The following is a 25,378-nucleotide window of genomic DNA, read 5'->3' as shown; positions in this document are numbered from 1 at the left end:
AATTGCTGGTTGCTAAAATGTGAGAGGTGTGGTGACTTTTGTGAGATACCAGGTTGCAATCATGCCATTATTAACTTAATTATTCACAGCTCATCAAGAAATAACCCGTTTTATTGCAGGCTCTGTCCGAATATGCCTGGGCATGGCGGATTAGTCGCTTAATTTCATAAAAGCATGCATTATTGAATGATTGGCACGGTGATTGATCTCCGTGATGCCGCATGCGCCCACAGCTCTCAGGGCAAATGAGATTGAGCCTTCATACATGCGTTATTAGATGAATCAGGCTTCCTAAGTAACGTCACGACTTGGAAATCCATAAACGGCGCGCAGGCTCTCGGCCCGTGTAAGTGGATTAGGCTTTACGCGCCTCTCAGCGTCGCCTTAAATGAAACTTGCGTGCAAAGTCACTTTGGCTTGTTGGACCAGAGTGTTTGTTTTTTAGGATTCAACTTGTTTTGCTGAATTAAATATTAACTTGTTCTCTTGAGCTTTGATCAGCAGGACTTTTTTTTTCTGCAGACGGTTCCTAGTCATGACCACAACAGGACGGGGAAAATCTTTGTCCCGAGCACGCAATTTACACTGTATTGCCAAAAGTGTTTGGCCACCTGCCTTGACTCACATATGAACTTGAAGTGCCATCCCATTCCTATCCTGGAGCATTCAAAGTTCCTTTCACTGGCACTAAGGGGCCAAGGCCATCTCCTGAAAAACAACCCCACATCATAATGCCTCCTCCACCAAATTTCACACTCGGCACAAAGCAGTCCGAAATGTAGCCTTCCCCTGGCAACCTCCAAACCCAGACTCGCCCATCAGATTGCCAGATGGAAAAGAGTAGAGATGTCCGATAATGGCTTTTTTGCCGATATTCCGATATTGTCCAACTCTTAATTACCGATTCCGATATATACAGTCGTGGAATTAACACATTACTATGCCTAATTTTGTTGTGATGCCCCGCTGGATGCATTAAACGATGTAACAAGGTTTTCCAAAATAAATCAACTCAAGTTATGGGGAAAAAAATGCCAACATGGCACTGCCATATTTATTATTGAAGTCACAAAGTGCATTATTTTTTTTAACATGCCTCAAAACAGCAGCTTGGAATTTGGGACATGCTCTCCCTGAGAAAGCATGAGGAGGTTGAGGTGGGCGGGGTTGGGGGTGGCGGGGGGATAGGGGGTAGCGGGGGGGTGTATATTGTAGCGTCCCGGAAGAGTTAGTGCTGCAAGGGGTTCTGGGTATTTGTTCTGTTGTGTTTGTGTTGTGTTACGGTGCGGATGTTCTCCCGAAGTGTGTTTGTCATTCTTGTTTGGTGTGGGTTCACAGTGTGGCGCGTATTTGTAACAGTGTTAAAGTTGTTTATACGGTCACCCTCAGTGTGACCTGTATGGCTGTTGACCAAGTATGCCTTGCATTCACTTGTGTGTGGGAAAAGCCGGAGATATTATGTGACTGGGCCAGCACGCATGGGAAGTGCCTTTAATATTTATTGGCGCTCTGTACTTCTCCCTACATCCGTGTACACAGCTGCGTTATAAAAAGTCATACATTTTACTTTTTGAAACCAATACCGATAATTTTGAAACCGATACCGATAATTTCCGATATTACATTTTAAAGCATTTATTGGCCGATAATATCGGCAGTCCGGTATTATTGGACATCCCTAGAAAAGAGTGATTCATCACTCCAAAGAAGGCGTCTCCACTGCTCTAGAGTCCAGTGGCGACGTGCTTTACACCACTGCATCCCACGCTTTGCATTGGACTTGGTGATGTATGGCTTAGATGCAGCTGCTCGGCCATAGAAACCCATTCCATGAAGCTCTCTGCATACTGTACGTGGGCTAATTGGAAGGTCGTATGAAGTTTGGAGCTCTGTAGCAACTGACTGCACAGAAAGTCTTCGTACTATGCGCTTCAGCATCAACTGACCCCTCTCTTGTCAGTTTACGTGGTCTACCACTTTGTGGCTGAGTTGCTGTTGTTCCCAAACTCTTCCATTTTCTTATAATAAAGCCGACAGTTGACTTTGGAATATTTATGAGCGAGGAAATTTCACGACTGGATTTGTTGCACAGTTGGCATCCTATGACAGTTCCACGCTGGCAATCACTGAGCTCCTGAGAGCGGCCCATTCTTTCACAAACGTTTGTAGAAACAGTCTCCATGTCTCCTAAGTGCTTGATTTTATACACCTGTGGCCAGGCCAAGTCATTAGGACACCTGATTCTGATCATTTGGATGGGTGGTGCGGAGAATGCATATATGTTTAAGAGTTATTTCTTCATAGTCATTATTTTTTCCATGTATACTCTGTATACCAGTTTCTCTTTGTCTGCAGATGTCTGTGTAGTGTTTTAGGCATTGGAATGTGAGAAAGATGCATCCCCCTCCTTATCTTAGCAGTGTTGGGGAAGGGGGAGGCATTCCTTTCTGGGGGTGGGGGGGACTGTTTTCCTATTCAAGAAGTAGTCTCTTTCCGTTTGAATGTTAGACCAATTCGAGAAGCCGGTATGACTGTATTGGTGATGGGCTGGTCTCCTAAAGCTTCAGTAAAACTTGATAATATTCCTATTCTGTCTTGATGGACCTTCTTACTCAGCATATATGTCATCTAAAGAATTTGGGATTGACCAGTGACTTTAATTCCCTGGGAGAAAGACTGGTCAGACGCAACAATGGCCAAATACTTTTGGCAATATAGTGTACATCCAAGAGTAGTAATTAACCCTAAACAGGATGTAATTGAACAAGGAGCCCCCGTACAGGACGCTACCCCAGCGGCACCGGTCTTTTGCCGCAGCACGAACGCTATTAATAAAACGCCAGAAAGCAAATGGCCCTCGCTCCATCTTTGTCAGGCGGCGGAGTCACCGCAAACAAAATGGCATTTCACTTCATAATTGCCTGACCCTTCATTTTGCGGGTCGTGTCGGGAGCCACGGCATCCGAGTAATGCATTTTAGCGTGTTTGAAGTCTGCGAGTACGAGTAATCCTAGAGATGCGATTGTGGTGTAAGAACTACCAGTTTAACGGCGTTAAGAAGGATTTGTTAAACTAATGTGTTTTTAGCCCTACTCTGGAGGATTCTAATGCAACATAGCTTACGAGCTCCCTCTTTTTCAGTGATTGATCAAGCTGCAAACTGCCCTTAAGCCCCCGACTTCACCGCCAGCCAGCGAGTGTGAAAGATGAAAAACGCCAAGGTGAAGAGTTATTTTTTTGGTTTCGCCCACTCAAGGCGGAAGACCATCAATCTGCAGCCACTTACTTGAGTGGCTCGTGTTTTTGTTTTCTTTCTTGTCAAATTAAAGTCGGATTGGCCTCTGTAATTAACAGGAGGACTTCAGACAAGTAAGTACACTCACTGCCCGCATTAGATAGGGTTACTAAATAATAGTACGTGTATTATAGTGCTTGTGGTCCCACTATTATGCCGCTCATTAAAAGGGTCCCAGAATATTAATACGATTAGTGTACTACAGTATTATATGTACAAGACGTGTAATTCGTAAATAAAAACAGAATACAATGATTTGTGAATCTTTTTCAACTTATATTCAATTGAATAGACTGCAAAGACAAGATATTTAATGTTCGAACTGAGAAACTTATTTTTTTTTTTGCAAAGAATCATTAACTTAGAATTTAATGGCAGCAACACATTGCAAAAAAGTTCTCACAGGGGCATTTTTACCACTGTGTTACATGGCCTTTCCTTTTAACAACACTCTGTTAACGTTTGGGAACTGAGGAGACCAATATTTGAAGCTTTTCAGGTGGAATTATTTCCCATTCTTGCTTGATGTACAGCTTAAGTTGTTCAACAGTCCGGGGTCTCCGTTGTGGTATTTTAGGCTTCATATTGCGCCACACATTTTCAGGTAGGCCAGTCTAGTACCCGCACTCTTTTACTATGAAGCCACGCTGTAGTAACACGTGACATGGCATTGTCTTGCTGAAATAACGTGATAACGTTGCTTGGATGGCAACATATGTTGCTCCAAAACCTGTATTTACCTTTCAGCATTAATGGCGCCTTCACAGATGTGTAAGTTACCCATGTCTTGGGCACTAATACACCCCCATACCATCACAGATGCTGGCTTTTCAACTTTGTGCCTATAAAAATCCAGATGGTTCTTTTCGTCTTTGTTCCGGAGGACACGACGTCCACAGTTTCCAAAAACAATTTGAAATGTGGACTCGTCAGACCACAGAACACTTTTATACTTTGCGTCAGTCCATCTTAGATGAGCTCGGGCCCAGCGAAGCCGGTGGCGTTTCTGGGTGTTGTTGATAAATGGCTTTGACTTTGCATAATATAGTTTTAACTTGCACTTACAGATGTAGTGACCAACTTTAGCGACTGACAGTGGTTTTCTGAAGTGTTCCTGAGCCCATGTGGTGATATCCTTTACACACTGATGTCGCTTTTTGATGCAGTACCGCCTGAGGGATCAAAGGTCCGTAATATCATCGCTTACATGCAGTGATTTTTCCAGATTCTCTGAACCTTTTGATGATATTACGGACCGTAGATGGTGAAATCCCTAAATTCCTTGCAATAGCTCGCTCAGAAATGTTCTTAAACTGTTTGAAAATTTGCTAACGCATTTGTTCACAAAGTGGTGACCCTCGCCCCATCCTTGTTTGTGAATGACTGAGCATTTCATGGAAGCTGCTTTTATACCCAATCATGGCACCCACCTGTTCCCAATTAGCCTGTTCACCTGTGGGATGTTCCAAATAAGAGTTTGATGAGCATTCCTCAACTTTCTCAGTCTTTTTTGCCACTAGTGCCAGCTTTTTTAAAACATGTTGCAGGCATCAAATTCCAAATGAGCTAATATTTGCAAAAAATAACAAAGTTTTCCAGTTCGAACGTTAAGTATCTTGTCTTTGCAGTCTATTCAATTGAATATAACTTGAAAACGATTTGCAAATCATTGTATTCTGTTTTTATTTACCATTTACACAATGTGCCAACTTCACTGGTTTTGGGTTTTGTAGATATTTGTGATTCACTTCACCCCTTTGGACAATCAAACTACCTTTTTTCAAGTTCAAAGAAATTCCAGGAATTTCCAGAATTCCAGCTTTTCCGAAGCCCTGTTTTCAGCTCTAGCTGGAAAAGTTTTCTCAGGCCGCATTTTTCATACGTTTCTGACCATTCCTTCTTCAAAACATTATTCTTAGTTGGGACAACATCACCATTTTTCTTTTCGTACAAATTCCCAGTTTTTCCAAAATCCAGGAATTCGGAAATACCCATTCTCAATTCAAACTGTTACTACGTCTACATTTTTCAACCGATTCCAACAATCCAACACCAACCCAGTCATATCTACTAGGACAACCCACACAGCAAAAAGACTCCCTGGCTCTCTAAGGCAAGGGTCCCCAAACTACGGCCGTCAGCGTCCAAAATCCGGCCCGCGGGAACTCCCAAGTTTAAAAAAATAAAACAAAAAATAAATTAATTAAATAAAAAATAAAAATTAAATATATATATATATATATATATTTATATATATATATATATATATATATATATATATATATATATATATATATATATATATATATATATATATATATATATATAATTTTTTTTCCCTTTTCTTTTTATTTTATTTATTTATTTCTTTATTTTTTGTTTCTTTATTTTTGTTAAATTATACATTTTTTAAATATGTCCTTTCTAATCCACTTTCTAACGCTTGTTACTCTCGGTGTCTCCTAGCCGCTCAGGCAAATCCTATTGTCTAAAAATGCATTTTCCCATCGATAACGTGACATCATCATGCTCGAAATATATAAATATATATACAGCCTGGCCAAAATCTTTTAAACCCAATGCGGCCCCCGAGTCAAAAAGTTTGGGGACCCCTGCTCTAAGGGGTTAAGAAACACTGTCGTAAAAGATGTTAGAATAATATCTGAATGGCGGACGTTTATAAATGAAAATATGGAGAAGCTGCTGATGCTGTGTTTGACAGAGAAGCAGCCGGAAGGAGATGCTGTAGATGTTTGCCCTCCAAGGTGCTTTACAATGCTTTATACTACTAATTTAGGTGTATAGTACATTCTATTTTATGTTTTTTCATAGATTGTTTATGTTAAAGTTATTTTTTTTTAAGGTATTCTAAAATGGTGCTGTTTTGGAGGGCCACGCACATATAATTGATTTGAATTTTTTTCAATAGGTGGTAGGAGTCAAAGTTAAATTGTATTATTTTAACTCAACTTATTCAATCCTTTGTATAATGAATTATTATTATATAAGTAAACACAGTAAGTATCTACACTGTGGAGCACTATCTGGATGAAAATATGGACGTAGTTACATCTTGTAAATAATTGTTTTTATATTTAAACAACCAACATTTTTTTGCTATTGCGACTGTAACCGTGACAATAAGGTTATATTCTATTCAGTATTGTTTTTATTGTGGCTATTTTCTACCATTTTGCCTATGTGTGTGCAGAAGGGGGCGTGTCCAACTGGAACCGAGTCCCGTGTCACCTTCACGGTCACCTGTTCAGTCGGACGTCTCCGCTCTCCTGCAGCGCCCGAAGGTAAAACGTCGTCTTGTGGAAGTCCGCACATATAAAAAAAGTGACATTTATAAACTTGTCCGTGCGACTTTAGCCACGCGTGTTTATGACGTCACGGCAGGTTTGCAGATTATGGGGGGGATTTGTGTTGAAGGCGGCGGGGATGGGGGGGGGGGGGGGGGGGGTGAAAGGGGATTAGTGGTCCCTAGTTACATAGCATAATAGCATATATGCGTCATAACAAAGGCACACCGAAACCAAACAAAGAGTTCCTGCCAAGGTGAGGAGTACCTTCATGTCGTGTTTGTAGTGCCTCCTTTTGCTATAGGAACAGTTTTTTTAACAAAGTTGCAACCACTATAGGACTTCTGGAGTATATGGTCTTAATACAGTGTAGCCATATTATAAATAAATACAGTAAATGTCGAGTAAAGGCCGTGCAAATTGATATAATATACTCTTATTTTGATAGTTGTGTAATGTTGACATACAGCAAGGATTACATCAAGTATTTGTTACAAGTGGCCATGATAATACTGCAATTACAAAATAAAATTAAGTAAAAGTAGCTGAGATAGGCTCCAGCGACCCCGAAAGGGACAAGCAGTAGAAAATGGATGGATAGTCAAAAACAATGTGAAAATAAAATAATCCTCTAACCATGTGGCCCACAAAAGCCTGGAAATAATATGCCTCAATAAAATTATATATATATATATATATATATATATATATATATATATATATATATATATATATATATATATATATATATATATATATATATATATATATATATATATATATATTTTTTTTACTAAATGCTTTTGTTTTTTTCAATGTTGACAGGAAAACAAATACATATATTTTTTAACTTTACTATTATCTGATCATGCCAAATATTAAAGTTAAAGTACCAATGATTGTCACACACACACAAGGTGTGGCAAAATTATTCTCTGCATTTGACCCATCACCCTTGATCACCCCCTGGGAGGTGAGGGGAGCAGTGAGCAGCAGCGGTGGCCGCGCCCGGGAATGATTTTTGGTGATTCAACCCTCAATTCCAACCCTTGATGTTGAGTGCCAAGCAGGGAGGTAATGGGTCCCATTTTTATTGTCTTTGGTATGACTCGGCCGGTTTGAACTCACGACCTACCTATCTCAGGGCGGACACTCTAACCACTAGGCCACTGAGTATTATTATACTATATACCAGTGGTTCTTAACCTTGTTGGAGGTACCGAACCCTACCAGTTTCATATGCGCATTCACCGAACCCTTCTTTAGCGAAAAAAATAAATAAAATAAAATTTCAAATTCAAGACAGTTATATGTTTTTGATAACACTTTAGTATGGGGAACATATTCTAAGTAACACAGACCTAATTTAGAGGTTTTTGGACACTAGGGGAACATATTCTAAGTAACAAAGACTTAATTTAGAGTTATTTGGACACTAGAGGAACATATTCTAAGTAACAACGATTTAATTTAGAGTTTTTTGGACAATACTGGAATATATTCTAAGTAACAAAGACTTACTTTAGAGTTATTTGGTTAGGGTTAGGGTTAGGGCCAGGGTTAATCATATTTATTTTTGTGGCAAAGTTGGTAGAGTGGCCGTGCCAGCAATCGGAGGGTTGCTGGTTACTGGGGTTCAATCCCCACCTTCTACCATCCTAGTCACGTCCGTTGTGTCCTTGGGCAAGACACTTCACCCTTGCTCCTGATGGCTGCTGGTTAGCGCCTTGCATGGCAGCTCCCGCCATCAGTGTGTGATTGTGTGTGTGAATGGATGAATGTGGAAATACTGTCAAAGCGCTTTGAGTACCTTGAAAGTAGAAAAGCGCTATAAAAGTATAACCCATTTATCATTATTTATTTATTTATTTATTTATTTTTTCATTCATTGGTGGAGCTAAGGATAATATTTGAATATTGTTTTTAATAGTGTTGTGCAGCACTTTGGAAACATTTTTTGTTGTTTAAATGTGCTATATAAATAAAGTGGATTGGATTAGATTGGTTAGAGGGTTAGGGTTATAATAAGACCATGCCAAATAAGGCATTAATAAGTACTTAATAATGACTAGTTAAGAGCCAATATGTTACTAATTTGCAAGTTATTAAGCAACTAATTAATGGTGAATATGTTCCCCATACTAAAGTGTTACCATGTTTTTTTACTGGTGCACAAAATGAACCGTGCATGAACATCACCTTGTTCAAAGAACAAAACCAACACAGTGCATAAACTCACAAAAAATTACACACGTGCAAATCAGTCTGACTTCTGCTGTTGCCGTATCCGTAATACGCCGATAGGGAGAAGTTTTTATTTACACGATGAGTCGGGTGTGTCTTGACCTCCGCCGAACCCCTGAGGCGGACTCACCGAACCCCTAGAGTTCGATCGAACCCAGGTTAAGAACCACTGGTATATACTGTATGTCAGGTTCAAACACTGATGACATCTATTAAACAGACAAGAAGCAAGGAATTAAACAGAGACAGAATTCAATTTAGCTCATTGAGGAGAAACGTCTGGGCTGTACTCTTTGCACAGTCTTCCACCACGCTCTGACGAAAGGTCGCACGCATCCTCTTTTATTTGGACTTTCCCTGATTACATGGCAACAGCTGTTTCTAAGGGGAGGGGGTCATAAACGGCCGTCGCCTTTGGTTACAAAACAGTTCAAAGTAAAGGTGCCTGGAGGGGGGGTCAGGTCCTGCTTCCTCTCTGCTTTGTAGATCTCGGGTCAAGACAAAATCTTCCTGTGGATTACAGTAGATCAAAGAAACCGACACCTACAGAACTCAGCAAACACATTTGGAATCTCAAAGACAATAATGTTAATTATTCAATAACATGGCACATTCTTGCATCCAGCACACCTTACAACAGTGGTAATAAAAGATGCAACCTATGCTTGAAAGAGAAACTGTTTATTATATACCGTCCAGACCTGTAATCCCTCAACAAGCGCAGCGAAATTGTATCAGCATGCCGTCACAGAAGGAAACACCTCCTAGGTAACACATGAGCCAATCACCACGCCCCTACGCCTGCCTGTACCTACCGTTCTGTGCCCTATATAAACCATGGTATGTGAATGCTTCTATTAAAATCTCCTGATTGAGGGAAACCCCTCATGAAACAGGCCTGTAGAGATGAAATAGTCTTGTGATTTTTCCCACACATACATATTACGCTCTACCACGGTATCGAGCACTATTTTTTTGGATAATCTAATTAAGACATGCATATATATATATACACTACCGTTCAAAAGTTTGGGGTCACATTGAAATGTCCTTATTTTTGAAGAAAAAGCACTGTACTTTTCAATGAAGATAACTTTAAACTAGTCTTAACTTTAAAGAAATACACTCTATACATTGCTAATGTGGTAAATGACTATTCTAGCTGCAAATGTCTGGTTTTTGGTGCAATATCTACATAGGTGTATAGAGGCCCATTTCCAGCAACTATCACTCCAGTGTTCTAATGGTACAATGTGTTTGCTCATTGGCTCAGAAGGCTAATTGATTAGAAAACCCTTGTGCAATCATGTTCACACATCTGAAAACAGTTTAGCTCGTTACAGAAGCTACAAAACTGACCTTCTTTTGAGCAGATTGAGTTTCTGGAGCATCACATTTGTGGGGTCAATTAAACGCTCAAAATGGCCAGAAAAAGAGAACTTTCATCTGAAACTCGACAGTCTATTCTTGTTCTTAGAAATGAAGGCTATTCCACAAAATTGTTTGGGTGACCCCAAACTTTTGAACGGTAGTGTATATATATAGACGCACCTTCTCATTTCAATGCGTTTTCTTTATTTTCAAGACTATTTACATTGTAGATTGTCACTGAAGGCATCAAAGTGAAAACCATTTCAGGTGACTACCTCTTGAAACTCATTGAGAGAATGCCAAGAGTGTGCGAAAAAGTAATCAGAGCAAAGGGTTGCTATTTTGAAGAAACTAGAAAATAAAACATATTTTCAGTTATTTCACCTTTTTTTGTTAAGTACACAATGTAAATAGTCATGAAAATAAAGAAAATGCATTGAATGAGAAGGTGTGTCCAAACTTTTGGCCTGTACTGTATATGATTTATATATATATATATATATATATATATATATATATATATATATATATATATATATATATATATATATATATATATATATATATATATATATATATATATATATGATTTATTGAAAATATTGTATTATCATTAATGTATGTCATTTTTCATTGTGTATAATGTATGTGTGTTATACAGTATATTTTGGCCAAATTTAAATATATATATAATTTAGGAAATATAATTTTTTCTGTAATGATGCCTCTTGTATCTCGTCTTATCATTTTTCAGGAGATGCCTGTGTCATTCCCAGTTAAAAAATGGTTTTTTCTTGTTACAGAAAAGTAACTTGAAGTCAAAATTTCCCAGGGGTATGAATGATTTCAGTCTTGACTGTAAAATAAAATGTCATTGAAATCTTTAAACCAAACTCGGTTACCGTCACTTATTGCACTAAAGCAGTAACTTGACTACTAGACGTGCAGCCTTTTCTCATGAATGATTACCAAGAATAAAATAGTCACTTGCTAATCTTTTTACATTTCTTTCCCCCTTATAGCCACGATGAGTCAGTTCCGGGCATTTGCAGGTGTGCTGAGGAGTGGAGGATGCCCGTGGTGGCGAGGGTGTGGAGGGACCCTGTCCAAGTACAGGCCCGATCCTAGGAGAGGTTGCTCCTCAGAGACCACACCGGCTCAGGCAGTGACCAGTAGCTCCAACTATGTGGAGGAGATGTACTTCGCTTGGTTGGAGGATCATAAAAATGTACATGAGGTAACAACTACTATATTAAAATACAGACAAATTCATTGTTTTAATGTGTATATTGTATTTTTATTCTGAGCATGTTTACGTTTTTTGATTACATCTGGATTTCAACCAATTTCAGAATTTGTTCAACATAGAGATAATAATAATGTAATATTTAAGTTAAAGTTAAAGTACCAATGATTGTCACACACACACTAGGTGTGGTGAAATTTGTCCTCTGCATTTGACCCATCCCCTTGTTCACCCACTGGGTGGTGAGGGGAGCAGTGGGCAGCAGCGGTGCCGCGCCCGGGAATCATTTTTGGTGATTTAACCCCCTATTCCAACCCTTGATGCTGAGTGCCAAACAGGGAAGTAATGGGTCCCATTTTTATAGTTTTTGGTATGAGTTCTAAGTGTCAAAAAGTCTGGATTTTTTCTAAGTGTCAAAAAGTCTGATTTTTTTCCAAGTGTCAAAAAGTCTGGATTTTTTCCAAGTGTCAAAAAGTCTGGATTTTTTCTAATAGTTAATAAATCGGGATTTTTTCAGTCAAAAAGTCTGGATTTTTTTAAGTGTCAAAAAGTCAGGATTTTTTTCTAAGTGTCAAAAAATCGGGATTTTTTTTAAGTGTTACAAAAACGGGATTTTTTTTGTAAATGTCAAAAAATCTGGATGTTTTCTAAGTGTCAAAAATTGGATTTTTTCCAAGTGTCAAAAAGTCTGGATTTTTTCTAATAGTCAAAAAAGTCTTGATTTTTTCCAAGTGTCACAAAAACAGGATTTTTTTCTAATAGTCAATAAATCAGGATTTTTTATAATAGTCAAAAAAGTCTTGATTTTTTCCAAGTGTCACAAAAACAGGATTTTTTCTAATAGTCAATAAATCAGGATTTTTTCAGTCAAAAAGTCTGGATTTCTAAATGTCAAAAAGTCTGGATTTTTTCCAAGTGTCAAAAAATCGGGTTTTTTGTAAGTGTCAAAAAATCGGGATTTTTTTCTAAGTGTCAAAAAGTGGATTTTTTATAAACGTCAAAAAGTCTGTATTTTTTCCAAATGTCAAAAAATCTGGAGTTTTTCCAATTGTCAAAAAAGTCTATACATCTGTATCATGAATCAATTTAAGTGGACCCCGACTTAAACAAGTTGAAAAACTTATTCGGGTGTTACCATTTAGTGGTCAATTGTACGGAATATGTACTTCACTGTGCAACCTACTAATAAAAGTCTCAATCAATCAAAGTCTGGATTTTTTCCAAGTGTCACAAAAACGGGATTTTTTTCTAAGTGTCAAAAAGTCTGGATTTTTTTGTAAATGTCAAAAAGTCTGGATTTTTTGTAAATGTCAATAAATCAGGATTTTTTCGGTCAATAAATCAGGATTTTTTTGGTCAAAAAGTCGGGATTTTTTGTAAATTTCAAAAAACAAATGATTTAAATGAGTAATAAATAGTTTATGCTTCTGTTTAGATATTGTGTACTGACTTTGTATTGATCTAACAATGGAATGTGATAAAAGAGAACAAGGAACTAGTTTAAATATTGTGTTAATATCGTTACACCATCTATAGCACTCACCATAAATAAATAAAAAATATACATGATAAAAATTATAGTGAATACTAGAGATGTCCGATAATGGCCCGGGGGGGGGGGGGGGGGTGTATATTGTAGCGTCCCGGAAGAGTTAGTGCTGCAAGGTGTTCTGGATATTTGTTCTGTTGTGTTTATGTTGTGTTACGGTGCGGATGTTCTCCCGAAATGTCTTTGTCATTCTTGTTTGGTGTGGGTTCACAGTGTGGCACATATTTGTAACAGTGTTAAAGTTGTTTATACGGTCACCCTCAGTGTGACCTGTATGGCTGTTGACCAAGTATGCTTTGCATTCACTTGTGCGTGTGAAAACCTGTTTATATTATGTGATTGGACCGGCACGCAAAGGCAGTGCCTTTAAAGTTTATTGGCGCTCTGTACTTCTCCCTACGTCCGTGTACCACTACGTACAGCGGCGTTTGAAAAAGTCATACATTTTACTCTTTGAAACCGATACCGATAATTTCAGATATTACATTTTAAAGCATTTATCGGCCGATAATGTCGGCAGCCCGATATTATCGGACATCTCTAGTGAATACATGTGATGGGTATCGCAAACGGCAGCATCAAACCCTTAATGGTAACATCCCTCAAGTTTACTCTTCTGCTTCCATGCTCCTCTGTGTTCCAGTCGTGGGACGCCTTCTTCCGGAACATGCGGGGAACATCCAGTCCATCTGCGGAGGAGGTTCCCACACGTCCCTCCGCCCTCCTCCAGGGTCGAGTCCTGTCCCATTTTCCCGACGCAACACGCAAGGTTGTGGACGACCACCTGGCTGTGCACACGCTCATCAGAGCCTACCAGGTATTCACGCACACATCTGTCGAATTTTACAGTAGGACTGATTCCTGGTTGCGTCTGTCGAAAGCAAGTTGCCATTGCACGTTGGAGCCTATCCCGGCTGCACTCGGGCGGAAGGCGGGGTAAACAAGTTAAATGTTTTATCATAATAATCTAATGACAGCAGTCATTTTCATGAGATTATTGTCTAATATAAGTGATTTGGCCCACTTACAATGAAAATAATAAAATATATTGTTTTCCATGAGCTATGTACTAGATTTGTATGTCTGGGTGGGGGTCCTACTTTGGAACAAAGGTGTACCCCTTTCAAAAATCACATTTGGTTCTCCCTTAAAACATTCTCATGTTGCACAATGAGATGTAAACATGGGATAAAGTGTACATTCCTGTAACTTTCTGTCTGTAAAATCCATCCATCCATCCATTGTCTACCGCTTGTCACTCTCGGGGTTGTGGGCGGTTGCTGGAGCCTATCCCAGCTGCATTCGGGCAGAATGCGCGGCACACCCTGGACAAGTCGTTCCCTCAGATAGATCATTTGGAATTCATGCTATAGACCTAGAGAATGGGACTCCTAGACAATGTTCCCTCTCATTTTTTTATGTGTGTGAGCAAACGCAAAAACTCCCCCAGAATTCACGTGAGCAACATCAGACGTGCACTCTGTGGCCATACCAGCGGCACACCTGTTCCAAACCTGACTTAACAACAAGTTAAATGTTCTATCATAATAATCTAATGACAGCAGTCATTTTCATGAGATTATTGTCTGATATAAGAGATTTGGCCCACTTACAATGATAATAACAAAAACATCTTGTTTTTTTTTAGCTATGTACTAGTTTTGTATGTCTGGGTGGGGGTCCTACTTTGGAACAAATGTGTACCCCTTTCAGAGGTCACATTTGGTTCTCCCTTAAAACATTCTCATGTTGCACAATGAGATGTAAACATGGGATAAAGTGTACATTCCTGTAACTTTCTGTCTGTAAAATCCATCCATCCATTTTTTACCACTTGTCACTCTCTGGGTTGCGGGGGGTTGCTGGAGCCTATCCCAGCTACATTCGGGCAGAAGGCGGGGTACACCCTGGACAAGTCACCACCTCAGATAGATATTTTGGAATTCATGCTATAGACATAGAGAATGGGACTCCTAGACAAAGTTCCCTCTCATTTTTTCAATGTGTGTGAGCGAACGCAAAAACTCCCCTAGAGTTCATGTGAGCAACATCAGACGTGCACTCTGTGGCCATACCAGCGGCACACCTGTTCCAAACCTGACTTAACAACAAGTTAAATGTTCTATCATAATAATCTAAAGACAGCAGTCATTTTCATGAGATTATTGTCTGATATAAGAGATTTGGCCCACTTACAATGATAATAACAAAAACATCTTGTTTTTTTTTTAGCTATGTACTAGTTTTGTATGTCTGGGTGGGGGTCCTACTTTGGAACAAAGGTGTACCCCTTTCAGAGGTCACATTTGGTTCTCCCTTAAAACATTCTCATGTTGCACAATGAGATGTAAACATGGGATAAAGTGTACATTCCTGTAACTTTCTGTCTGTAAAATCCATCCATCCATCCATCCATTGTCTACCGCTTGTCACTCTCGGGGTTGCGGGCGGTTGCTGGAGCCTATCCCAGCTGCATTCGGGCAGAATGCGCGGTACACCCTGGACAAGTCGTTCCCTCAGATAGATCTTTTGGAATTCATGCTATAGACCTAGAGAATGGGACTCCTAGACAATGTTCCCTCTCATTTTTTTATGTGTGTGAGCAAACGCAAAAACTCCCCCAGAATTCACGTGAGCAACATCAGACGTGCACTCTGTGGCCATACCAGCGGCACACCTGTTCCAAACCTGACTTAACAACAAGTTAAATGTTCTATCATAATAATCTAATGACAGCAGTCATTTTCATGAGATTATTGTCTGATATAAGAGATTTGTCCCACTTACAATGAAAATAACAAAAACATCTTGTTTTTTTTTTAGCTATGTACTAGTTTTGTATGTCTGGGTGGGGGTCCTACTTTGGAACAAATGTGTACCCCTTTCAGAGGTCACATTTGGTTCTCCCTTAAAACATTCTCATGTTGCACAATGAGATGTAAACATGGGATAAAGTGTACATTCCTGTAACTTTCTGTCTGTAAAATCCATCCATCCATCCATTGTCTACCGCTTGTCACTCTCGGGGTTGCGGGCGGTTGCTGGAGCCTATCCCAGCTGCATTCGGGCAGAATGTGCGGCACACCCTGGACAAGTCGTTCCCTCAGATAGATCTTTTGGAATTCATGCTATAGACCTAGAGAATGGGACTCCTAGACAATGTTCCCTCTCATTTTTTTATGTGTGTGAGCAAACGCAAAAACTCCCCCAGAATTCACGTGAGCAACATCAGACGTGCACTCTGTGGCCATACCAGCGGCACACCTGTTCCAAACCTGACTTAACAACAAGTTAAATGTTCTATCATAATAATCTAATGACAGCAGTCATTTTCATGAGATTATTGTCTGATATAAGAGATTTGGCCCACTTACAATGATAATAACAAAAACATCTTGTTTTTTTTTTAGCTATGTACTAGTTTTGTATGTCAGGGTGGGGGTCCTACTTTGGAACAAATGTGTACCCCTTTCAGAGGTCACATTTGGTTCTCCCTTAAAACATTCTCATGTTGCACAATGAGATGTAAACATGGGATAAAGTGTACATTCCTGTAACTTTCTGTCTGGTATATCCATCCATCCATTTTTTACCACTTGTCACTCTCTGGGTTGCGGGGGGTTGCTGGAGCCTATCCCAGCTACATTCGGGCAGAAGGCGGGGTACACCCTGGACAAGTCACCACCTCAGATAGATATTTTTGGAATTCATGCTATAGACATAGAGAATGGGACACCTAGACAATGTTCCCTCTCATTTTTTTATGTGTGTGAGCAAACGCAAAAACTCCCCCAGAATTCACGTGAGCAACATCAGACGTGCACTCTGTGGCCATACCAGCGGCACACCTGTCCCAAACCTGACTTAACAAGTTAAATGTTTCATCATCATAATCTAATGACAGCAGTCATTTTCATGAGATTAAATATGTGATTTGGCCCACTTACAATGAAAATAACAAAAAAATATTGTTTTTTATGAGTTATGTACTAGTTTTGTATGTCTGGGTGGGGGTCCTACTTTGGAAAAAAGGTGTACCCCTTTCAGAGGTCACATTTGGTTCCCCCTTCAAACATTCTCATGTTGCACAATGAGATGTAAACATGGAATAAAGTGTACATTCCTGTAACTTTCTGTCTGTAAAATCCATCCATCCCCTTGTAGATACGTGGTCATCATGTGGCCCAGTTAGACCCTCTGGGCATCCTTGATGCTGACCTGGACTCCTTTGTTCCCTCTGATCTCATCACCACCATTGAAAAATTAGGTAAGCAATCCACCAAAATCACTCACCTGCATTGTTTATTAGGACATGCAGACCACGCAGCGGGTTTTTAACCTGCGACCGTCCAATCTCCACAGTCCGTAGGGACAGAGATAATGCCTGTCTACAAATATGATCATTTTCTGCCTGTATCTGGTCAAGCATTTCATCACATTATATATTGTGACAAGGTCTATAGCTGCCTAATGAAAGCTAATGAGCCTTTTTACTGTACATGTTCAGCCGATAGCACATGATGTCTATTTTTGTCTTTGCCTTGTTCTTGATTTGATTTGCACATGTCTCCTTTTATGTTGCTACCGAGCTTTGAGCTTCTCCAGCTCTCAGGTGGGCTTTGTCCCGCTCTGCTGTGGGGCCACATATATTGTATGATGTACAGTGCGTACGTGGTGTCCACATTTAATTATATTCTTTCATTTTGAGAAAAGTTTTGGATTAGATTTAGATTAGATTTCTTTATTTGTACCCGCAGGTAAATTTGTCTCGCATTCTTACAAAACAATAATAAATACGTTAAAAAAAACAGTAATATAGCTACACAAATCGTCATCATCCCCATCATTATTTTATGCTGCCCCATAAAGTGCATGAAGTTAAGTGGCTACCCTCAAAGTGCATGGCATAAGTGGCACTATTCATCATATTATCATCTTCATCATCAACATCATAATCATTATCAACATCATTATCAACATCACCATCATCAACATCATCATCATCATTATCATCGCCATCATGAACAGCATTATCAACATCATTCACATGAACATCACCGTCATCATCATCATTATCATTATCATCATCACCAACATTATCAACCTTATCATCATAATCATCAACAACACCACCATCATCCACATCATCATCTTCACCATCATCAACATCAGCATCATCAACATCATCATTATCAACATTACCAACATCATCAACATCATTATCAACATGAACAACACCATCACCAACATCATCATCAACATAATCATCATCAATATCATTATCAATATCATCATCAACATCATCCTCATCATCAATAACATCATCAACATCAACATCATTATTAACATCATCAACATCAACATAATTATTAACATCACCATCATCAACATCATTATCATCATAATCAACATCATTATCAATATCATCAACACAATCATCAACATTATTATCATCATCATCATCAACATCATTATCAACATCAACAACACCATCACCAACATCATCATCATCAACATAATCATCATCAACATCATTATCAATATCATCATCAACATCATCATCATCGTCACCAACATCATTAACATCAACATCATTATTAACATCACCATCATCATCATTATCATCATCATCATCATAATCAACATCATTATCAATATCATCATCAACACAATCATCAACATTATTATCAACATCATCATCAACATCATCATTATCAACATCATTATCAACATCACCAACACCATCATCAACATCATTATTAACATCACCATCATCAATATCATTAACATCATTATTATTAATATCATCATCAACACAATAATCAACATTATTATCATCATCATCATCACCAACATTATTAACATCACCATCATCAACAACATTATCATCATTATCATCATCACCAACATTATTATCATAATCATCATCATTATCAACATCAATAACACCATCACCAACATCATCAATATCATCATCAACACAATGATCATTAACATCACCATCATCAACAACATTATCATCATCATCATTATCATCATCATCAACATTATCATCATAATCATCAACATCACCAACATCATCATCATCATCATCAACATCATCATCAACAACATCATTATCAACATCACCAGCATCAACATCAGTATCAACATCATCATCATCACCCTCAACATCAGTATCATCATTATCATCACCAACATCAACATCGGTATCATCATTATCATCACCAACATAAATATTAACATCACTATCATCAACATTGGTATTTTCATCATCATCCTCATTATCATCATCATCAACATCAATATCACCACCACAACTATCGTCAAGGATCACCTAGTTCTATTATCCACCCTCCCCCACCCAAAAACTCTAGTGTGGAAAAAAATAATTTATATATATTATTCAAAAGTAAATAATAATTTAATTTGAAATACATTGAAGTGAAATTGATTTGATTGACTTAAATTTAATTGAAATAAAATATAATTAAACTGAATTAAATTTAGATTTTACTTGACAAAAAAAAAAAAAAAAAAAAAAAAAAAGGAATCTAATATATACTAAATGTTGAATAAATCCTCTAGGACAGTGGTCCCCAACCACCAGGCCGTGGCCCGGTACCGGTCCGTGGACCGATTGGTACCGGGCCGCACAAGAAATTAAAAAAAAACAACATTATTATTTTTATTTTTTTTAATTAAATCAACATAAAAAACACAATTTATACATTATAAATCAATATAGATCAATACAGTCTGCAGGGATACAGTCCGTAAGCACATATGATTGTATTCCTTTATGACAAAATTTTTTTTTAAAAAGGTGGGACAAATTTTCAAGCGTTGACCGGTCCGCAGCTACAAAAAGGTTGGGGACCACTGCTCTAGGACATAACTTATTCACCATAATACGAAATAATATGTATATACAGTAAATCATCATTAGCATTCCTATAATTATATAGGTAAGTAGAATTCACACGTACGTACATGTAATTGATCAGGAAGTTAGAATTACATTTAATATAATTTTATATAGCTGGTATGTGGGCTTGTATTAAGCCTCAGGGAGTTGAACGCCCCTGCCTTACATAGTTCCGGGTCACCCTTGGGCAAGGTGTAGCACCCGAATGCCCCCCCCATCAGGGTTACGATACCCCCCATGAACTACACTAAAAGAGGATGCGTTACCCGGCCCGGAGGAAGCCCGGGGCCCTCCTCCGGAGCTAGGCCCGGAGGTAGGGCTCGTCAGCGAGCGCCTGGTGGCCGGGCTTGCCACGGAGCCCGGCCGGGCACAGCCCGAAGAAGCTACGTGGACACGCCATCTTCTCTGCCACGTGGGCCCACCACCCGCGGTCGGAACCAGTGGGGTCGGGTGCGCTGCCAAGTGGATGGCGGTGAAAGTGGAGGCTCCGGACGGACCAATTCGGGGCAGCAGAGGCTGACTTTCGGGACGTGGAACGTCTCTACGCTGGTGGGGAAGGAGCCTGAGCTGGTGCGAGAGGTGGAGCGCTACCGGTTGGATCTGGTGGGGCTTACCTCTACGCATAGCAAGGGCTCTGAAACCACACTCCTGGACAAGGGATGGACCTTGTTCACTTCTGGAGTTGCTCAGGGTGTGAGGGCACAGGCGGGTGTGGGGATACTCACGAGTCCCCGGCTGAGTGCCTGTACGTTGGAGTTCACCCCAGTGGACAAGAGGGTCGCCTCCCTTCGCCTTAGAGTTGGAGGGGGGAAAACTCTGACTGTTGTTTGTGCATACGCACCAAACAGGAGTTCAGAGTATTCAGCCTTCTTGGATACCTTGCATGGGGTCCTGTATGGGGCGCCGGCAGGGGATTCCATAGTCTTGCTGGGGGACTTCAACGCGCACGTGGGCAATGACAGTGATACTTGGACTGGCGTGATTGGGAGGAACGGTCTCCCTGATCTGAACCTGAGTGGTGGATTGTTATTGGACTTCTGTGCTAGTCACGGACTTGCGATAACAAACACCATGTTCAAGCATAAGGATGCTCATAGGTGTACCTGGTACCAGAGCACCCTAGGCCAAAGATCAATGATCGATTTTGTAATCGTATCAGCTGATCTGAGGCCGTATGTTTTGGACACTCGGGTGAAGAGAGGGGCTGAACTGTCAACTGATCACCATCTGGTGGTGAGTTGGGTTAGATGGCGGGGGAAACCTCTGGACAGACCTGGCAAACCCAAGCGTGTAGTGCGGGTGAACTGGGAACGTTTGGAGGAGTCCTCTGTCCGGAAGGACTTCAACTCCCACCTCCGGCGGGACTTCTCTGCCATCCCTGTGGAGGTTGGGGACATTGAACAGGAATGGGCAATGTTCAAAGCCTCTATTGCTAAAGCTGCAGATGCGAGCTGTGGCCAGAAGGTCTTAGGTGCCTCAAGGGGCGGTAACCCTCGAACACCCTGGTGGACAGTGGTGGTCAGGGAAGCCGTCCGACTGAAGAAAGAGTCCTACCGGGGTATGTTATCCCAGGGGACTCCGGAGGCAGTTGCAAGGTACCGGCGGGCCCGAAGGGCAGCGGCCGTGGCTGTGGACGAGGCTAAGCAGAGGGTGTGGGAGCAGTTCGGGGAATCCATGGAGAAGGACTATCGGGCGGCACCAAAGCTGTTCTGGAAGACCATACGGCACCTCAGGAGGGGGAAGCAGGGAACCATCCAAGCTGTGTACGGCAAGGATGGGACTTTGCTGACTTCAAGTGAGGAAGTCGTGGGGCGTTGGAAAGAGCACTTTGAGGAACTCCTGAACCCAAATACATCAGACACACCCTCCCTGATAGGAGCAGGGCCTGAGGATGATGGGGGATCGACGTTGATCTCTCGGAGTGAAGTCACTGAGGTAGTTAGACAACTCCACAGTGGCAAAGCTCCGGGGGTTGACGAGATCCGTCCAGAAATGCTGAAGGCTCTGGGTGTTGATGGGCGGTCTTGGTTGATACGCCTTTTCAACATTGCGTGGAAGTCTGGGACAGTGCCGAGGGAGTGGCAGACTGGGGTGGTGGTTCCCCTTTTCAAAAAGGGGGACCAGAGGGTGTGTGCTAATTACAGGGGTATCACACTACTCAGCCTCCCTGGGAAAGTTTACGCCAAGGTACTGGAAAGGAGGGTCCGGCCGATAGTCGAACCTCAGATTCAAGAGGAGCAATGTGGATTCCGTCCTGGTCGTGGAACAACTGACCAACTCTTTACGCTTGCGGGAATCCTGGAGAGGGCCTGGGAGTATGCCTATCCAGTCTACATGTGTTTTGTGGATTTGGAGAAGGCGTATGACCGCGTCCCTCGGGAGATCTTGTGGGAGGTGCTGAGGGAGTACGGAGTGAGGGGAACCCTGTTGAGGGCCATCCAATCTCTGTACAACCAAAGCGAGAGTTGTGTCCGGGTGCTTGGATGTAAGTCGGATCCGTTTCCAGTGGGGGTTGGTCTCCGCCAGGGCTGCGCTCTGTCACCTATCCTGTTTGTGATTTTCATGGACAGGATTTCTAGGCGGAGTCGTGGCCATGGCGGAGAGGGTATACGTCTCGGGGGGCTAAAGGTTGCGTCACTGCTGTTTGCAGATGATGTGGTCCTGATGGCACCTTCGGTTCGTGACCTTCAGCTCTCACTGGATCGGTTCGCAGCCGAGTGTTCAGCGGCTGGAATGAGGATCAGCATCTCCAAATCTGAGGCCATGGTTCTCAGCAGGAAACCGATGGTTTGTACAGTCCGGGTAGGGGACAGGACTCTGTCCCAGGTGGAGGAGTTTAAGTATCTCGGGGTCTTGTTCACGAGTGAGGGAAAGATGGAGAAGGAAATCAGCCGGAGAATCGGAGCAGCTGGGGCAGTATTGCAGTCTCTCTGCCGCACTGTTGTGACGAAACGGGAGCTGAGCCAGAAGGCAAAGCTCTCGGTCTACCGAGCTATCTACATTCCTACTCTCACCTATGGTCATGAAGTGTGGGTAATGACCGAAAGAATAAGATCGCGGATACAAGCGGCCGAAATGAGTTTCCTCAGAAGGGTGGCTGGCATCTCCCTTAGAGATAGGGTGAGAAGTGCAGTCACCCGAGAGAGACTCGGAGTAGAGCCGCTGCTCCTTCGCTTGGAAAGGAGCCAGCTTAGGTGGTTCGGGCATCTCGTGCGGATGCCTCACGAGCGTCTCCCTAGGGAGGTCCTCGTTGCACGTCCCACTGGGAGGAGGCCCCCCGGCAGGCCAAGGACCAGATGGGGGGATTACATCTCCTCTCTGGCCTGGGAACGCTTCGGGATTCCCCAGGAGGAAGTCGCAAATGTTGCTCTGGAGAGGGAAGTCTGGGGGTCTTTGCTGGAGCTGCTGTCCCCGCGACCCGATTCCGGATAAGCGGTTGAAGATGGATGGAGATGGATGGATTATATAGCTGAACATGTATGTACTTGCACTTTTATGTATTTATTAGATTTCTTAGGACCAACATTGCTTAAAAAATATATATGTATATTATTACTTTAGATAACTTTAATTGATAAAGTGTTTTTTAAGCCTGTTTTTCCCCTGTACAATGTCATAATAGGGTTTTACGGTCTTAATGAGTCTGACCTGGATAGAAGCTTCCGGCTGCCTCACACCACATTCATCGGGGGAGGAGAGACCACTCTCACGCTTAGAGAAGTCATACGGAGACTTGAGGTACTCTGATTCCTACAGATTTGTTATGCACTAGCAATGAAAATATAACATTTATGAGTGATAATTTTTCTTTGATGAAATTCATTTACCACGGCCAGGCCCGGAACCAATTAACAGCGATAAACGCGGGTTTACTGTATTTCTCTTGTTGACCAGAAGAAGATTTGGCTATGGGAGCCAGAGTGTGGCATGAAAGATACAACCAACAAAAATGCAGTTGTAGTACGTTTATAATTAGATATTAAGAAATATTGTATTATTGATATTGTACAAGCTATGTAATGATGTGTACTTACTATAAATAATCACGTATGAACAAGACTACAATCTACAGCAGGGGTGGGCAAACTATGGCCCACGAGCCACATCCGGCCCATTGGCCCCCTTAGTCCAGGCCGCTTAATATTAAAACAGAATTGAGCAAAGAGCTGTTTTGAGAATTGCCACAACAAAACTGATACTAGACTTCGACGCACTGGCAAAAAAGGGTGATCAACAACACTGCTACCACTAAAAGAGGATGTAAGTGTTATTAATCCTTTAATACAATTTTTATGTTTCTTTGATGTTCTGATATGATATTGTTAAAAATAGATGTATTACGATTAAAATAGCCCATGTTTGAGAAGCCTATTCTTAGTTCCAACATATATGATATGCTTTGACTCTTAGTTCCAACAGATGTCATATGCTTTGGCTCCTAGTTCCAACAGATATGATATGCTTTGACTCTTAGTTCCAAAATATGTCATATGCGTTGACTCTTACTTAGTTCCTTTGACTCTTAGTTCCAAAATATGTCATATGCTTTGACTCTTAGTTCCAACAGTTATGATATGCTTTGACTGTTAGTTCCAACAGATATGATATGCCTTGACTCTTAGTTCAAACAGATATGATATGCTTTGACTCTTAGTTCCAACAGATATGATATGGTTTGACTCTTTTAGTTCCAACATACAGTATATGCTATGCTTTGACTCTTAGTTCCAACAGATGTCATATGCTTTGAGTCTTAGTTCCAACAGATAAGATATGCTTTCACACTTAGTTCCAACAGATGTCATATGCGTTGTCTTAGTTCCAACAGATAAGATATGCTTTGACTCTTTGTTCCAACAGATGTCATATGCTTTGAGTCTTAGTTCCAACAGATAAGATATGCTTTGACTTTTAGTTCCAACAGATATGATATGCTTTGACTCTTAGTCCCAACAGATGTCATATGCTTTGAGTCTTAGTTCCAACAGATAAGATATGCTTTGACTCTTTGTTCCAACAGATGTCATATGCTTTGAGTCTTAGTTCCAACAGATAAGATATGCTTTGACTTTTAGTTCCAACAGATATGATATGCTTTGACTCTTAGTCCCAACAGATGTCATATGCTTTGAGTCTTAGTTCCAACAGATAAGATATGCTTTGACTCTTAGTTCCAACAGATGTCATATGCGTTGAGTCTTAGTTCCAACAGATACGATATGCTTTGACTCTTAGTTCCAACAGATGTGATATGCTTTGAACCTTAGTTCCAACAGATGTCATATGCTTTGACTCTTTGTTCCAACAGATGTGATATGCTGTGACTCTTAGTTCCAACTGATGTAATGTACTTTGAATCTTAGTTCCAACAGATGTGATATGCTGTGACTCTTAGTTCCAACTGATGTAATGTACTTTGAATCTTAATTCCAACAGATGT

The 25,378-nt window shown here is 40.7% G+C and overlaps 1 protein-coding gene across 5 annotated transcripts in view; it reads left to right on the top strand.

The window, feature by feature from the left end:
• Window positions 1-3,181: 3,181 nt before the first annotated feature.
• LOC133657115 (2-oxoglutarate dehydrogenase-like, mitochondrial) overlaps window positions 3,182-25,378 on the top strand; it is a 105,188-nt gene continuing 82,991 nt past the window's right edge. For 2 of the 5 annotated variants that reach the window (XM_062058058.1, XM_062058057.1), the window contains exons 1-6: window positions 3,182-3,221; window positions 6,507-6,597; window positions 11,238-11,452; window positions 13,654-13,827; window positions 17,175-17,277; window positions 23,561-23,676. In XM_062058058.1, coding sequence (XP_061914042.1) covers window positions 3,207-3,221; window positions 6,507-6,597; window positions 11,238-11,452; window positions 13,654-13,827; window positions 17,175-17,277; window positions 23,561-23,676 — 714 coding nt within the window. In that variant the 5' untranslated portion in view covers window positions 3,182-3,206. Of the gene's footprint in view, window positions 3,222-6,479; window positions 6,598-6,772; window positions 6,857-11,237; window positions 11,453-13,653; window positions 13,828-17,174; window positions 17,278-23,393; window positions 23,416-23,560; window positions 23,677-25,378 lie in introns of those variants that run through there. The other 3 variants (XR_009827228.1, XR_009827229.1, XR_009827230.1) reach the window with 3 other exon arrangements.

Source organism: Entelurus aequoreus, linkage group LG09 (assembly GCF_033978785.1).
Source record: "Entelurus aequoreus isolate RoL-2023_Sb linkage group LG09, RoL_Eaeq_v1.1, whole genome shotgun sequence".
Taxonomy (NCBI): domain Eukaryota; kingdom Metazoa; phylum Chordata; class Actinopteri; order Syngnathiformes; family Syngnathidae; genus Entelurus; species Entelurus aequoreus.
This window is presented reverse-complemented; position numbering and strand designations above follow the sequence as displayed.